The 17,500-nt window shown below is 43.1% G+C and overlaps 2 protein-coding genes across 6 annotated transcripts in view; both read left to right on the top strand.

The window, feature by feature from the left end:
• Positions 1–7,569, top strand: part of LOC113538250 (adhesion G-protein coupled receptor G4) — an 18,799-nt gene extending 11,230 nt beyond the window's left edge. For 2 of the 5 annotated variants that reach the window (XM_053241481.1, XM_053241479.1), the window contains exons 18-27: positions 1,478–1,603; positions 1,690–1,735; positions 2,138–2,241; positions 2,339–2,460; positions 2,539–2,807; positions 5,707–5,791; positions 5,897–6,165; positions 6,393–6,494; positions 6,658–6,825; positions 7,137–7,569. In XM_053241481.1, the coding sequence (XP_053097456.1) occupies positions 1,478–1,603; positions 1,690–1,735; positions 2,138–2,241; positions 2,339–2,460; positions 2,539–2,807; positions 5,707–5,791; positions 5,897–6,165; positions 6,393–6,494; positions 6,658–6,825; positions 7,137–7,276 (1,431 nt within the window). In that variant the 3' untranslated portion in view covers positions 7,277–7,569. Of the gene's footprint in view, positions 1–1,477; positions 1,604–1,689; positions 1,736–2,137; positions 2,242–2,338; positions 2,461–2,538; positions 2,808–5,706; positions 5,792–5,896; positions 6,166–6,392; positions 6,495–6,657; positions 6,826–7,136 lie in introns of those variants that run through there. The other 3 variants (XM_053241480.1, XR_008304576.1, XR_008304575.1) reach the window with 3 other exon arrangements.
• Positions 7,570–8,595: 1,026 nt separating this feature from the next.
• The window catches only part of htatsf1 (HIV-1 Tat specific factor 1), an 11,816-nt gene continuing 2,911 nt past the window's right edge, over positions 8,596–17,500 (top strand). The window contains exons 1-7 of the mRNA XM_034312329.2: positions 8,596–8,736; positions 9,392–9,556; positions 9,788–10,055; positions 10,389–10,436; positions 10,569–10,723; positions 11,149–11,312; positions 11,434–11,530. Of these exons, the coding sequence (XP_034168220.2) occupies positions 9,392–9,556; positions 9,788–10,055; positions 10,389–10,436; positions 10,569–10,723; positions 11,149–11,312; positions 11,434–11,530 (897 nt within the window). The 5' untranslated portion in view covers positions 8,596–8,736. The remainder of the gene's footprint in view (positions 8,737–9,391; positions 9,557–9,787; positions 10,056–10,388; positions 10,437–10,568; positions 10,724–11,148; positions 11,313–11,433; positions 11,531–17,500) is intronic.

Below are 17,500 nucleotides of genomic sequence, written 5' to 3'. Positions count from 1 at the left end.
GACCTCACCACACTCACTCACCCCACCCACTCACCACTCCCACTGACCTCACCACACTCACCACTCCCACTGACCTCACCACACCCACTGACCTCACCACACCCACTGACCACACTCACTGACCACAACTACTGACCTCACCACACTCACCACTCCCACTGACCTCACCACACCCACTGACCTCACCACAACCACTGACCTCACCACACTCACTGACCACTCCCACTGACCACACCTACTGACCTGACCACACTCACCATTCCCACTGACCACACCCACTGACCTCACCACACTCACTGACCACACCCACTGACCTCACGACACTCACCACTCCCACTGACCACACCCACTGACCTCACCACACTCACTGACCACACCCACTGACCTCACCACACTCACCACACTCACTGACCACACCCACTGACCTCACCACACTCACTGACCTCACCACACTCACCACACCCACTGACCTCACCACACTCACTGACCTCACCACACTCACCACACCCACTGACCTCACCACACTCACCACACCCACTGACCTCACCACACTCACCACTCCCACTGACCTCACCACACCCACTGACCTCACCACAACCACTGACCTCACCACACTCACCACACTCACTGACCACACCCACTGACCTCACCACACTCACTGACCTCACCACACTCACCACACCCACTGACCTCACCACACTCACCACTCCCACTGACCTCACCACACCCACTGACCTCACCACAACCACTGACCTCACCACACTCACTGACCACACCCACTGACCTCACCACACTCACCACACTCACTGACCACACTCACTGACCTCACCACACTCACTGACCTCACCACACTCACCACACTCACTGACCACACCCACTGACCTCACCACACTCACTGACCTCACCACACTCACCACACCCACTGACCTCACCACACTCACTGACCTCACCACACTCACCACACCCACTGACCTCACCACACTCACCACTCCACTGACCTCACCACACTCACTGACCACACCTACTGACCTCACCACACCCACTGACCTCACCACACTCACCACTCCCACTGACCACACCTACTGACCTCACCACACTCACTGACCACTCCCATTGACCTCACCCACTGACCTCACCACACTCACCACTCCCACTGACCACACCCACTGACCTCACCACACTCACTGACCACACCCACTCACCACTCCCACTGACCTCACCACACTCACCACTCCCACTGACCTCACCACACCTACTGACCTCACCACACCCACTGACCTCACCACACTCACCACTCCCACTGACCTCACCACACTCACTGACCACTCCCACTGACCACACCCACTGACCTCACCACACTCACCACTCCCACTGACCACACCCACTGACCTCACCACACTCACTGACCACACCCACTGACCTCACCACACTCACTGACCACACCCACTGTGACCCCTGCTCCTGTCTGTGCCTTTAGAATTGTGAGAAAGGGAAGGTGTTGAACACGTATGTTGTAGCTGCCAGTGTGATTAACGCAGAGCAGCCCATCAGAGGGCTGAAGGTTCCAGTCGTCATCAGGCTGCACCACCTCAACCCCAACACCGTGAGTGTTCACTGACTCATTTACTCACTGTTCATCACCACATTTATCCATTATTCACCACTCAAACCCGCTCTGTATGTTTACAGCTCGGTCGAGATGTTCAGTGTGTGTACTGGAACTTCAACGAGAATGGTGGGTCTTTATTATTATTATTATTACTATTATTATTACTATTATTATTATTGATGTTGTTGATGAGTCTCAGTGAGCTGAAATATGGCGTACTGTGTTGTTGTGCCAAACTGTATCTGATTTCCTATGAATCCGTGTTAATTTAAAGACAGCCAATCAGCATTCAGTAGGATTTTACAGAGTTAGCATTGAGCTGCCATCATAAAACCTGAAAATTATGCTCATCCCTTTACTCTCTAGTCTCTTTGGTCTCTTTAGTGTTGTGTGTAACTTGGCAAGAACTGGCCACTTACAAAGGGTGCTTGGACCCCGCAGATCGCTGCTTATAGGAATAGTTATTATCTCACCTCTACATGTTAATCATATGATTTGTGTGTGTGTGTGTGTGTGTGTGTGTTATAGGTGGTCTCGGTGGTTGGAGCCCCAGTGGATGTTGGAAACACAACACGACTCATGAATACACAACCTGTATGTGTGATCACCTCACACACTTTGGTGTGCTGCTGGTAATCAAACCGTCTCACACTCTTCTCAGCACTCAGTCCTGACAATCCTGATGGGATTTGTCCAAAACGTGTGTGTGTGTGTGTGTGTGTGGTTTAGGATGTATCCAGGGCTCCCATTGATGAGAAGAATGAGAAAATCCTCACCCTCATCACGTACACAGGATGTGGAGTGTCATCTTTCTTCCTTGGTGTGACGGTGGTGACCTACTCACTGCTGGAGTGAGTTACACACACACACACACACACAAACACACACACACATTAACACATACTCACACACTCTTTTAACACACACAGGAAGTTGAGGCGTGATTACCCATCTCAGATCCTGATGAACCTCTCCATCGCTCTGCTCGGCCTCAACCTTGTTTTCCTCGTTAACTCCTGGCTCTCCTCCTTTGGGCTGACCGCCCTCTGCGTCGCCGTGGCAACCACTCAGCACTACTTCCTGTTGGCCTCCTTCACCTGGATGTTCCTGGAGGCGGTGAACATGTACTTCGCCCTGGTTAAAGTGTTCAACGCCTACGTGCCTTCCTACATCCTCAAATTCTGCTCCATCGGCTGGGGTGCGGCATCTCAACTCCATCTTCTTCATCATTATCATTAATAATAATAATAATAATAATAATAATAATAATAATATATTAACTAGATATTAATTTAGGTCATAATTACTTAATTGATTAAAAACTGAGCATAAATCCATTTTAGTCTAAATCTATTTGAATATATTATCTTTCAGCTTTCAGCCAATAAGAATCGTGATTGATTGTGATTTATATTGTTTTTCAAAACTACATCACTACGAGAATTATGGGATTGATCAAATTGTCCACTATGAGGGGCCTTAGAAAAGTATGCTCCTAAGTTACCCAACCAAAGCTCCCTACCTAGGCACCCTCCTCCTGAATGTATCTGCAGGGAACATGACTCCATCATACATCACCCTCATCATCACCCTCATCATACAGTCAATACAGATTAAAGAAAAGAATAATGGAGACAAGTGTTAGTGTGTTAGCACTAGTGTGTAAGTGTGTAAGTGTGTTAGCGTGTAAGAGTGTTAGTGTGTAAGTGTGTTAGCATGTAAGTGTGTTAGCGTGTAAGAGTGTTAGTGTGTAAGTGTGTTAGCGTGTAAGAGTGTTAGTGTGTAAGTGTGTTAGCGTGTAAGAGTGTTAGTGTGTAAGTGTGTTAGCGTGTAAGTGTGTTAGTGTGTAAGAGTGTTAGTGTGTAAGAGTGTTAGCGTGTAAGTGTGTGTGTTAGTGTGTAAGAGTGTTAGCGTGTAAGAGTGTTAGTTTGTAAGTGTGTTAGCGTGTAAGTGTGTGTGTTAGTGTGTAAGAGTGTTAGCGTGTAAGAGTGTTAGTTTGTAAGTGTGTTAGCGTGTAAGTGTGTGTGTTAGTGTGTAAGTGTGTTAGTGTGTAAGTGTGTTAGTGTGTAAGTGTGTTAGCGTGTAAGAGTGTTAGTGTGTAAGTGTGTTAGCGTGTAAGAGTGTTAGTGTGTAAGTGTGTTAGTGTGTAAGTGTGTTAGCGTGTAAGAGTGTTAGTGTGTAAGTGTGTTAGCGTGTAAGAGTGTTAGTTTGTAAGAGTGTTAGTGTGTAAGAGTGTTAGTGTGTAAGTGTGTTAGCGTGTAAGAGTGTTAGTGTGTAAGTGTGTTAGTGTGTAAGTGTGTTAGCGTGTAAGAGTGTTAGTGTGTAAGTGTGTTAGTGTGTAAGTGTGTTAGCGTGTAAGAGTGTTAGTTTGTAAGAGTGTTAGTGTGTAAGAGTGTTAGCGTGTAAGAGTGTTAGTTTGTAAGAGTGTTAGTGTGTAAGAGTGTTAGCGTGTAAGTGTGTTAGCGTGTAAGAGTGTTAGTTTGTAAGAGTGTTAGTTTGTAAGAGTGTTAGTGTGTAAGAGTGTTAGTGTGTAAGTGTGTTAGCGTGTAAGAGTGTTAGTTTGTAAGAGTGTTAGTGTGTAAGAGTGTTAGTGTGTAAGTGTGTTAGCGTGTAAGAGTGTTAGTGTGTAAGTGTGTTAGTGTGTAAGTGTGTTAGCGTGTAAGAGTGTTAGTGTGTAAGTGTGTTAGTGTGTAAGTGTGTTAGCGTGTAAGAGTGTTAGTGTGTAAGTGTGTTAGCGTGTAAGAGTGTTAGTTTGTAAGAGTGTTAGTGTGTAAGAGTGTTAGTGTGTAAGTGTGTTAGCGTGTAAGAGTGTTAGTGTGTAAGTGTGTTAGTGTGTAAGTGTGTTAGCGTGTAAGAGTGTTAGTTTGTAAGAGTGTTAGTGTGTAAGAGTGTTAGCGTGTAAGAGTGTTAGTTTGTAAGAGTGTTAGTGTGTAAGAGTGTTAGCGTGTAAGTGTGTTAGCGTGTAAGAGTGTTAGTTTGTAAGAGTGTTAGTGTGTAAGAGTGTTAGTGTGTAAGTGTGTTAGCGTGTAAGTGTGTTAGCATGTAAGAGTGTTAGCGTGTAAGTGTGTTAGCGTGTAAGAGTGTTAGCGTGTAAGTGTGTTAGCGTGTAAGAGTGTTAGTGTGTAAGTGTGTTAGCGTGTAAGAGTGTTAGTGTGTAAGTGTGTTAGTGTGTAAGAGTGTTAGTTTGTAAGTGTGTTAGCGTGTAAGAGTGTTAGTGTGTAAGTGTGTTAGCGTGTAAGAGTGTTAGTGTGTAAGAGTGTTAGTGTGTAAGTGTGTTAGCGTGTAAGTGTGTTAGCGTGTAAGTGTGTTAGCGTGTAAGAGTGTTAGTTTGTAAGAGTGTTAGTGTGTAAGAGTGTTAGTGTGTAAGTGTGTTAGCGTGTAAGAGTGTTAGCGTGTAAGTGTGTTAGTGTGTAAGAGTGTTAGTGTGTAAGAGTGTTAGTTTGTAAGTGTGTTAGCGTGTAAGAGTGTTAGCGTGTAAGAGTGTTAGCGTGTAAGTGTGTTAGCGTGTAAGTGTGTGTTAGTGTGTAAGAGTGTTAGTGTGTAAGTGTGTTAGCGTGTAAGAGTGTTAGTTTGTAAGTGTGTTAGCGTGTAAGTGTGTTAGTGTGTAAGTGTGTTAGTGTGTAAGAGTGTTAGTGTGTAAGTGTGTTAGCGTGTAAGAGTGTTAGTGTGTAAGTGTGTTAGCGTGTAAGTGTGTGTTAGTGTGTAAGAGTGTTAGTGTGTAAGTGTGTTAGTGTGCAAGTGTGTTAGCGTGTAAGAGTGTTAGTGTGTAAGTGTGTTAGTTTGTAAGTGTGTTAGCGTGTAAGAGTGTTAGCGTGTAAGAGTGTTAGTGTGTTAGTGTGTTAGTGTGTAAGTGTGTTAGCGTGTAAGAGTGTTAGCGTGTAAGTGTGTTAGCATGTAAGAGTGTTAGTGTGTAAGTGTGTTAGCGTGTAAGAGTGTTAGCGTGTAAGTGTGTTAGCATGTAAGAGTGTTAGTGTGTAAGTGTGTTAGCGTGTAAGTGTGTTAGCATGTAAGAGTGTTAGTGTGTAAGTGTGTTAGTGTGTAAGTGTGTTAGTGATTCCCTCAGTAGTGCACACTTGATGTTAGTATTTAAACTGCAGGTGTTCCTCTGCTGATCTGCTGTTTGGTGTTGGTGGTGAAACCCGACTCGTACGGACTCCTGCCGCTCGAGAACTCAGAAATGTTGTGAGTAATTTTACACTTAATACACAATTTAACATGATTTTAACACATTTCAGTAATTTCTCTTTCTGTCTCTCTCTCTCTCTCTCTCTCTCTCTCTCTGTGCAGCTGCTGGGTGTCGGACAGCGTGGTGTTCTACGTGTGTGTGGTGGGCGTGGTGGGCGTGATTCTGCTGGTGAACGGTTCCGTGTTCCTCATGGTTCTGCTGCAGGTGAGGCGGGCGTGTGTGAGCGAGCACAGCGGTGTGATGAAGGAGCTGCGAGGCGTCACCAGTCTCACTCTGCTGCTCGGACTCACCTGGAGCGCCGCCTTCCTCACCTGGGGCGACGCCAGAGTCCCGCTGCTCTACATCTTCTCCATCCTCAACAGCCTGCAAGGTGAGAACGCACAGGGGGCGGGGCTTAGGTACAGGTGTGACTATATAAAGGTGAGCTTATGAACTGGTGAGAGTTACAGGTGCGACAAAACAGTGGTGGAGCTTATTACAGGTGTGTGTGAGTGTGTTATAGGTGAGACTGCACAGGTGTGTGTGTGTGTGTAGGTGAGGTGTTGCCGTAGCTGACATTGTGAACAGTTGATCAGGTGATGTGTTTGTGTTTTTCAGGTTTCTTTATTTTTGTGTTTCAATGTCTGATGAAGGAAAATGTGCGTAAACAGTGGAGAGTGCACCTGTGCTTCGGACGCTTCAAACTGCAGGAGTACTCAGGTACCAGAAACCAACCAATCAGCTGAGAGATCAGTAAAAACATCAGCTAACCCCTCTGATATAAGCAGCTTACATTTTTTTCATGTTTCTGTAACACTGATGATGTTCAGGTGATTAAGTGCTGAGATAAATTAGGAGTGTGTGTGTGTGTTTCTCTCATTAGCAGAATGGAGTCACACTCCTCCGATCATCAACAAACCCAGACACACTCCGATGCTGACCTTCCCCACTGTAGCTTCAGTTAGATCCAATAAATCCAACTCAACTCAGAGCTCCTCAGCTTCCTCACACTGCACTGAACACCACTTCTCTGTGAAGAGACCTGACCTGGGTAACACACACACACACACACACACACACAGGATATTGTGCTGCACAAAGATTGGGTACAGATTTATTCTCTCTATGAAATGCTTACAGGTGTCAGTCATTTTTATTTCTTCCTTTTTCTCCAGGAGTTTGTACCAAAATAGTCCTGCAAAAGTAGCACACTATGTAGTGAGCAGTGTGTGTGAGATGAAAGTCCTGGAGAAAAACTCGAGCAGTGTGTGTGATGTAGAAAAGATGAAGTTCTTGGAGAAACACTCGAGCAGTGTGTGTGATGTAGAAAAACTCTGTGATGTGTTGTATTTGTGTGTGCAGGTGTGGTGTATCAGCAGAGCTTCATCCTGCCTCGAGCGCAGCGAGCACACACTCCACTCCCCGAGGGTGCAGGGTACAGCACACTCTCCCTAAACTGGACCCCGAAAGAGGTTCCTGACAACGACGTTTTCTTCAACTAGCGCTCATTTCCAGCTTTATGTTACCGCTGTGTTTTCTGATTCATGCAGTGTGTACTGTCCTGATATTCATTTTCTTCACATCTTAAAAATGATATTGTTTAAACTTAAATGAGCTATGTGTTGAGATTTTACACAAATCGAAGCAACTCAATAAATATAACTAGCAATAATATGTAAATTCTGATTCTATGTGATAACGGCTGTCGTTAATTATCTGTTACTGTGAAACGTGCTGTAAATGCTTACTTGTCTTTCCTTTTCTGTCAATAAACATCGGCTTTTGCACAGCGTGACACATTCTGCACTGACATTATCATCAATCACCACAGAACAGCAGGGGCGGGGCTTATAGCAGCTCAGAACTAACATGGCCGCTGATTAAAATTTCCCCTAGCGTTAATATTTCACTCAGATGATTACTGTACTCAGGATCTCATACACAGAATATACTGGGAATTTCACACTTAACACAGGACGCGTCTCAATCAGCTCGCTCCCTCGGTGGTGAATCAGTAGATGGTGTGCAGGAGTTCAGGCACTAGGACCCTGTCTCACTACACACTGTGACGCTGATGCCTCAATTCCCGTCACCATGACGACGTACTCGCGCTGTAAAACGTCACCGCTGGCGTTTATCACCAACAGTCAGGACCGATATCTTTCTGACGTTATATACCGTATAAATTTATTAGCTTAATCACAGGCGTTTCTGTCACGGTGCTTCGAGCAGGATCGTAGCTCGCTAGTGGATTTATTTAAATCATTAAACACTTAAAAGCCGTTAGACTCAAACACGCCGTATACAGAACGTCAAATAAAGTTAAAATCGCTAACGTAAGGAATCATCTGAGAGCCACAACAACCATAACAAGCTCCTGACGTTCGTAGACGAAGTTGGCTGAGAGTTTGGCCGCCATTTTGTTCAAGCTTCAGAAAATATGACGTCATTTCCCGTAAGGGAACGTAGCGAGCGTCGATGCTCCCTGGTTTTTGCGGTGCATTGTGGGATTTTTTAGGGAGCGAATGTTCCAGTGCACTGGAAGGATTTTGCCCTTAAAATGGCCGCCTCCCTGATCAGCGCCCTGAGTACTGAACTAGCGAGCCGAGTGAGACGCGCTCTCAGTCTTTTCCCCGGTGAAGCTGATCTTACCTTCGCAGTGCTTTTTTATATTTGGAAAACCAACCCTGAATGTTCTAAGTTTATTTATTTATTTATTTATTTATTTATTTATTTATTTATTTATTTATTTATTTATTTTTTATTTTTACCAATATCTAATTCAAACTTACATTTTTACTGGATAGATTCTGTGATTAATATTAATATAAAAATACCAGGTTCCTGTTCGAGCCTCATCACCAGCACGGAACTTTAGAAAAGGAGCACAGTTGCTGTCAGGACTAATCAAAGCGGCGGACTAACCGGAAGTACATAAACCGCGAGATTTGGGCGCACAGAGGTAAGCGCTTGCTGTTTAGGTGTTTAATTGCAGCTGTGTTTTTGGGTTGTTGTAGTTTGTGTGTTAATAGTTAGTGTGATGATGAACATAAGAGACATTAATGTATATGTCTAAGCTGCATTCTGTCGGTTAGTTTAGCTTAGCTTAGCTTCAGTGGTTTTATAACGGCTCAGTGGGTTATTAAAGAGCACTGAGTCAGTAACAGTGTTTATTAACACGTAATAACGAGTCTAAAGTCTGTGTCTGTGTGTGTGTGTGTGTGTGTGTGTGTGTGTGTGTGTGTGTGTGTAAGAAATAAAACCATTTATTTGAAGATAAAGTCTATTGTTTTAAAACATTTTTCATACAGTTCCACTGTTTATCATTTTTATATTAGACCTTTTCATTTGTACAGAAGAGTTAAAGTGAGCAGTGATGTGGTTCATGTCAGGACACACACACACATACACACACACACTGTTAGCTTTACTGACTTTATCCAACACACACACACACACACACACACACACGCTGTTAGCTTTACTCACTTTATCACACACACACACACACATATTTAATTCTTATAACGATGTCTCCTAGGAAAACTTATGTCTTGTCCTCTTTTACGTAGAGAATAAAACACCCAGCTTCTGCTTTTACTCCTCTTAATGTGCAGATGAGCGGAGACTTGGACGGGAATCGGGAATTTCATGAGCAGCTTCGGCTGCAGGAACTTTACGGTCAGCGACGGGACGATGGAGATGATCCGTACACGTACGTGGACCCTGAGGACGGCACCGTCTACGACTGGGACCACGACAAGAAGGCCTGGTTTCCAAAGGTCTGAGAAAGTCACACACAGATTTCATATTGTTTTGAGAATATTTTTAAAAAGTCATTTATTAGTCCATTGTGATATTTTTGTTCTTGTTGTTCTTTTGAGATGTTTTTATATTCACTATAAACGTATATGTGTTTGTGTAGTGCGTTCTTTAAGGTGAGGAGACGTGTGTAAAACATGTTTGGAGAGCAGAGTCGTGAACGTGCGTGTGTGTGGATGTTGTGTGTGCAGATAACGGAGGACTTCATCGCTGCGTATCAGGCAAATTACGGCTTCAGTGAAGATGGAGCTTCAGCGGCGACCGGAGAACCTCAGCCTGAGAAACCGAAAGAGGAGAAAGAGGAGAAGGAGAAAGAGGAGAAGGAGAAAGAGGAGAAGGAGAAAGAGGAGAAGGAGAAAGAGGAGAAGGAGAGAGAGGAGAAGCAGGAGGAGGAAGTGACAGACTTGGGAACCACTAAAGAGGAAAAGAAGAAAGGAGAGAAGAGGAAAGCGGAACCGGGTTTGTGTACACACCAGCAGAACCTCAACATGATATCAAGTTTTCACAGTGCACTTTATTTATTTTTTGTTTGTTTGTTTGTTTATTCCCTCTGAAATGCAATTTTAACAAAAACAGCATTGTGCATTTTATAATTTTAAGTCCTTCATTACTCACAGTTACTCACTGTGCCTTTAGGACTCGTACATGTAAATGAGCTCTGTTCTGATTGGCCGACTACTGTGCATATGAAATGAGACTCCAATAATATTTTATTACACACTTATCAGATTTTATTTAAATTTGTATTTTAAGAACTGCGAGTAACCCACAGCTTCTTTCTCACGTGTACAGGCTGGTTTGATATTGAGAAAGAGAAAAACACAAATGTTTACGTGTCAGGTAAGTGTGGCTTTAAATACTCAGCGTGTACAGTGTTGTATACAGTAGTGTATACAGTTTACAACATATTTACCTACGTACATGCTTTATTATACGGGGTGTGTGTGTGTGTGTGTGTGTGTGTGTGTGCAGGTCTCCCTCCTGATATCACTCCTGATGAGTTTGCGGAGATAATGTCTAAATGTGGAATAATAATGAGAGACCCGATGACAGAGGAGTATAAAATTAAATTATACAAAGACAGTGAAGGGAATCAGAAAGGAGACGGACTCTGCTGTTACCTGAAGGTGAGTGACTGTGAAACACACACACACACACACCACACACTCACACCCACACACACACACACACACACACACACACCACACACTCACACCCACACACACACACACACACACACACACACACACACCACACACACTCACACAAACACACAAACACACCACACAAACACACTCACACACACACGCATGCACACACACGTCTGATACTGATACTGACGCCCTGTTCATCTGTGTATTAATTTGTCTGTGTGTGTGCGCGTGTGTGTGCGCGTGTGTGCGCGCGTGTGTGCGCGCGTGTGTGTTTGTGTGTGCGTGTGTGTTTGTGTGTGCATGTGCGTGTGTGTTTGTGTGTGCGTGTGTGTGTGTTTGTGTGCGCGTGTGTTTGTGTGTGCGCGTGTGTGTGTGTGTGTGCGCGCGCGTGTGTGTAGAGAGAGTCAGTAGCTCTGGCCGAGCGTTTGCTGGATGAGTACGAGGTCCGCGGTTACCGGCTGCACGTGGAAGCGGCTCGCTTTGAGCTGAAAGGCCAGTACGACGCCAGCAAGAAGAAAAAGAAGAACAAAGAGTATCGCAAAAAACTGCAGCAGCAGCAGAAGTACCGTTTTAATTAAATTAAATTCCATTAAATTTATTTATTTATTCCACATTTCATTTATTTATTCCTGCATGAAGACGACTCTCTCTGTGCATCTGATGGTGCGTGCTGGTGTTTGCAGGCAGCTGGACTGGAGACCTGAGAAGAAAGGAGAAGTGCGTAAGAGACACGAGCGAGTGGTGATCATCCAGAACATGTTCCACCCCACTGACTTCGAGGTAGAGCTCAGCCTGCGCGTGCACACACACTCATCACACACACACACTCATTACACACACACACTCACTCATTACACACACTCATTACACACACTCATTACACACACACACACTCATTACACACACACACACTCATCACACACACACACTCATTACACACACACACTCACTCATTACACACACACTCATTACACACACACACACTCATTACACACACACTCATTACACACACACACACTCATTACACACACACTCATTACACACACACTCATTACACACACACACACTCATTACACACACACTCATTACACACACACTCATTACACACACACACTCATCACACACACACACTCATTACACACACACACACTCATTACACACACTCATTACACACACTCATTACACACACTCATTACACACACACACTCATTACACACACACACACTCATTACACACACACACACTCATTACACACACACACTCATTACACACACACACACTCATTACACACACTCATTACACACACACACACTCATTACACACACACACTCATTACACACACACACACTCATTACACACACACACACACACACACACTCATTACACACACACACACTCATTACACACACACACACACACTCATTACACACACACACACACACTCATTACACACACACACACTCATTACACACACACACACTCATCACACACACTCATTACACACACACACACTCATTACACACACACACTCATTACACACACACACACTCATTACACACACACACACACACTCATTACACACACACACACACTCATCACACACACACTCATCACACACACACTCATTACACACACACACTCATCACACACACACTCATTACACACACACACACTCATCACACACACACACTCATTACACACACACACACTCATTACACACACACACTCATTACACACACACACACTCATTACACACACACACACACACTCATTACACACACACACACTCATCACACACACACTCATCACACACACACACTCATTACACACACACACTCATCACACACACACACTCATTACACACACACACTCATCACACACACACTCATCACACACACACACTCATTACACACACACACTCATTACACACACACACTCATTACACACACACACTCATCACACACACACTCATCACACACACACACACTCATTACACACACACACACTCATTACACACACACTCATTACACACACACACTCATCACACACACACTCATCACACACACACACACTCATTACACACACACACACTCATTACACACACACACACTCATTACACACACACACACACACTCATTACACACACACACACACACTCATTACACACACACACACTCATTACACACACACACACTCATCACACACACTCATTACACACACACACACTCATTACACACACACACTCATTACACACACACACACTCATTACACACACACACACACACTCATTACACACACACACACACTCATCACACACACACACACTCATTACACACACACACACTCATCACACACACTCATTACACACACACACACTCATTACACACACACACTCATTACACACACACACACTCATTACACACACACACACACTCATTACACACACACACACACTCATCACACACACACTCATCACACACACACTCATTACACACACACACTCATCACACACACACTCATTACACACACACACACTCATCACACACACACACTCATTACACACACACACACTCATTACACACACACACTCATTACACACACACACACTCATTACACACACACACACACACTCATTACACACACACACACTCATCACACACACACTCATCACACACACACACTCATTACACACACACACTCATCACACACACACACTCATTACACACACACACTCATCACACACACACTCATCACACACACACACTCATTACACACACACACTCATTACACACACACACTCATTACACACACACACTCATCACACACACACTCATCACACACACACACTCATTACACACACACACTCATTACACACACACACTCATTACACACACACACTCATCACACACACACTCATCACACACACACACACTCATTACACACACACACACTCATTACACACACACACACTCATTACACACACTCATTACACACACACACACTCATTACACACACACACACTCATTACACACACACACTCATTACACACACACACACTCATTACACACACTCATTACACACACACACACTCATTACACACACACACTCATTACACACACACACTCATTACACACACACACACTCATTACACACACACACTCATTACACACACTCATTACACACACACACACTCATTACACACACACTCATCACACACACACTCATTACACACACACACTCATTACACACACACACTCATTACACACACACATTACACACACTCATTACACACACACACTCATTACACACACACACACTCATTACACACACACACACTCATTACACACACACACTCATTACACACACACTCATTACACACACACACACTCATTACACACACACTCATTACACACACACTCATTACACACACACACACTCATTACACACACTCATTACACACACACACACTCATTACACACACACACACTCATTACACACACTCATTACACACACACTCATTACACACACACTCACTCATTACACACACACACTCATTACACACACACACACATTACACACACACACTCATTACACACACACACATTACACACACACATTACACACACACACTCATTACACACACACTCATTACACACACTCACTACACACACACACACTCATTACACTCACTCATTACACACTCACTCATTACACACACACTCATTACACTCACTCATTACACACACACACACTCATTACACACACACACTCATTACACACACACACTCATTACACACACACTCATTACACACACACACTCATTACACACACACTCATTACACACACACACTCATTACACACACACACACTCATTACACACACACTCATTACACACACACACACTCATTACACACACACACACTCATTACACACACTCATTACACACACACTCATTACACACACACTCACTCATTACACACACACACTCATTACACACACACACATTACACACACATTACACACACACACTCATTACACACACACACATTACACACACACATTACACACACACACTCATTACACACACACTCATTACACATACACACTCATTACACACTCACTCATTACACACACACTCATTACACACACACACACTCATTACACACACACACACTCATTACACACACACACTCATTACACACACACTCATTACACACACACACTCATTACACACACACTCATTACACACACACTCACTCATTACACACACACACTCATTACACACACACACATTACACACACATTACACACACACACTCATTGCACACACACACATTACACACACACATTACACACACACATTACACACACACACTCATTACACACACTCATTACACACACACACACTCATTACACACACACTCATTACACACACTCACTACACACACACACACTCATTACACACACTCACTCATTACACACACACTCATTACACACTTACACACACTCTCATTACACACTCTCATTACACACACACTCATTACACACACACACTCATTACACACACACTTATTACACACACTCTCATTACACACTCTTATTACACACACACTCATTACACACACACTCATTACACACACACTCATTACACACACACTTATTACACACACACTCATTACACACACACTCATTACACACTCTCTTATTACACACACTCTTATTACACACACTCATTACACACACTCTTATTACACACACTTATTACACACTCTCTTATTACACACACACCCTTATTACACACACACTCATTACACACACTCTTATTACACACACTTATTACACACTCTCTCATTACACACTCTCATTACACACACTCTCATTACACACTCTCTTATTACACACTCTCATTACACACTCTCATTACACACACTCTCATTACACACACACACTGTTATTACACACACTCTCATTACACACTCTCATTACACACTCTCATTACACACACACTCTTATTACACACTCTCTCATTACACACTCTCATTACACACTCTCATTACACACTCTCATTACACACACACACTCTTATTACACACACAGTTATTACACACACTCTCATTACACACTCTCATTACACACTCTCATTACACACTCTCATTACACACACTCTCATTACACACTCTCTTATTACACACTCTCATTACACACTCTCATTACACACACACTCTCATTACACACACACTCTCATTACACACTCTCATTACACACACTCTCATTACACACACACTCTTATTACACACACTGTTATTACACACACTCTCATTACACACACACTCTTATTACACACTCTCTCATTACACACTCTCATTACACACTCTCATTACACACACACTCTCATTACACACTCTCATTACACACACTCTCATTACACACACACTCTTATTACACACACACTCATTACACACACACTGTTATTACACACACTCTCATTACACACTCTCATTACACACTCTCATTACACACACACTCTTATTACACACTCTCATTACACACACTCTCATTACACACACACTCTTATTACACACTCTCATTACACACTCTCATTACACACACTCTCATTACACACACACTTATTACACACACACTCATTACACACTCTCTCATTACACACTCTCATTACACACACTCATTACACACACTCATTACACACACTTATTACACACACACTCATTACACACACTCTTATTACACACACTTATTACACACACACTCATTACACACACTCATTACACACACACTCTTATTACACACTCTCATTACACACTCTCATTACACACACTCTCATTACACACACACTTATTACACACACACTCATTACACACACTCTTATTACACACACTTATTACACACTCTCATTACACACACACTCTTATTACACACTCTCATTACACACACTCATTACACACACACTCTTATTACACACTCTCATTACACACACTCTCATTACACACACACTTATTACACACACACTCATTACACACACCCTTATTACACACACCCTTATTACACACACACTCATTACACACACTCTTATTACACACTCTCTCATTACACACTCTCATTACACACACTCTCATTACACACTCTCATTACACACACTTATTACACACACACTCTTATTACACACACTGTTATTACACACACTCTCATTACACACACTCTCATTACACACACACTCTTATTACACACTCTCATTACACACTCTCATTACACACACTCTCTTATTACACACACTTATTACACACACTCTTATTACACACACTCATTACACACTCTCATTACACACACTCTCATTACACACTCTCATTACACACACTCTCATTACACACTCTCATTACACACTCTCATTACACACACTCTCATTACACACTCTCATTACACACACTCATTACACACACTCTCATTACACACACTCATTACACACACTCTCATTACACACACTTATTACACACTCTCTTATTACACACACTTATTACACACTCTTATTACACACACTCTCATTACACACACTCTTATTACACACACTCTCATTACACACTCTCATTACACACACACTTATTACACACACTCTCATTACACACACTCATTACACACTCTCATTACACACACACTCTTATTACACACACTTATTACACACTCTCATTACACACACTCTCATTACACACACACTCTTATTACACACACTCATTACAC

The sequence above is a fragment of the Pangasianodon hypophthalmus genome, chromosome 17 (assembly GCF_027358585.1).
Source record: "Pangasianodon hypophthalmus isolate fPanHyp1 chromosome 17, fPanHyp1.pri, whole genome shotgun sequence".
Taxonomy (NCBI): Eukaryota; Metazoa; Chordata; class Actinopteri; order Siluriformes; family Pangasiidae; genus Pangasianodon; species Pangasianodon hypophthalmus.
This window is presented reverse-complemented; position numbering and strand designations above follow the sequence as displayed.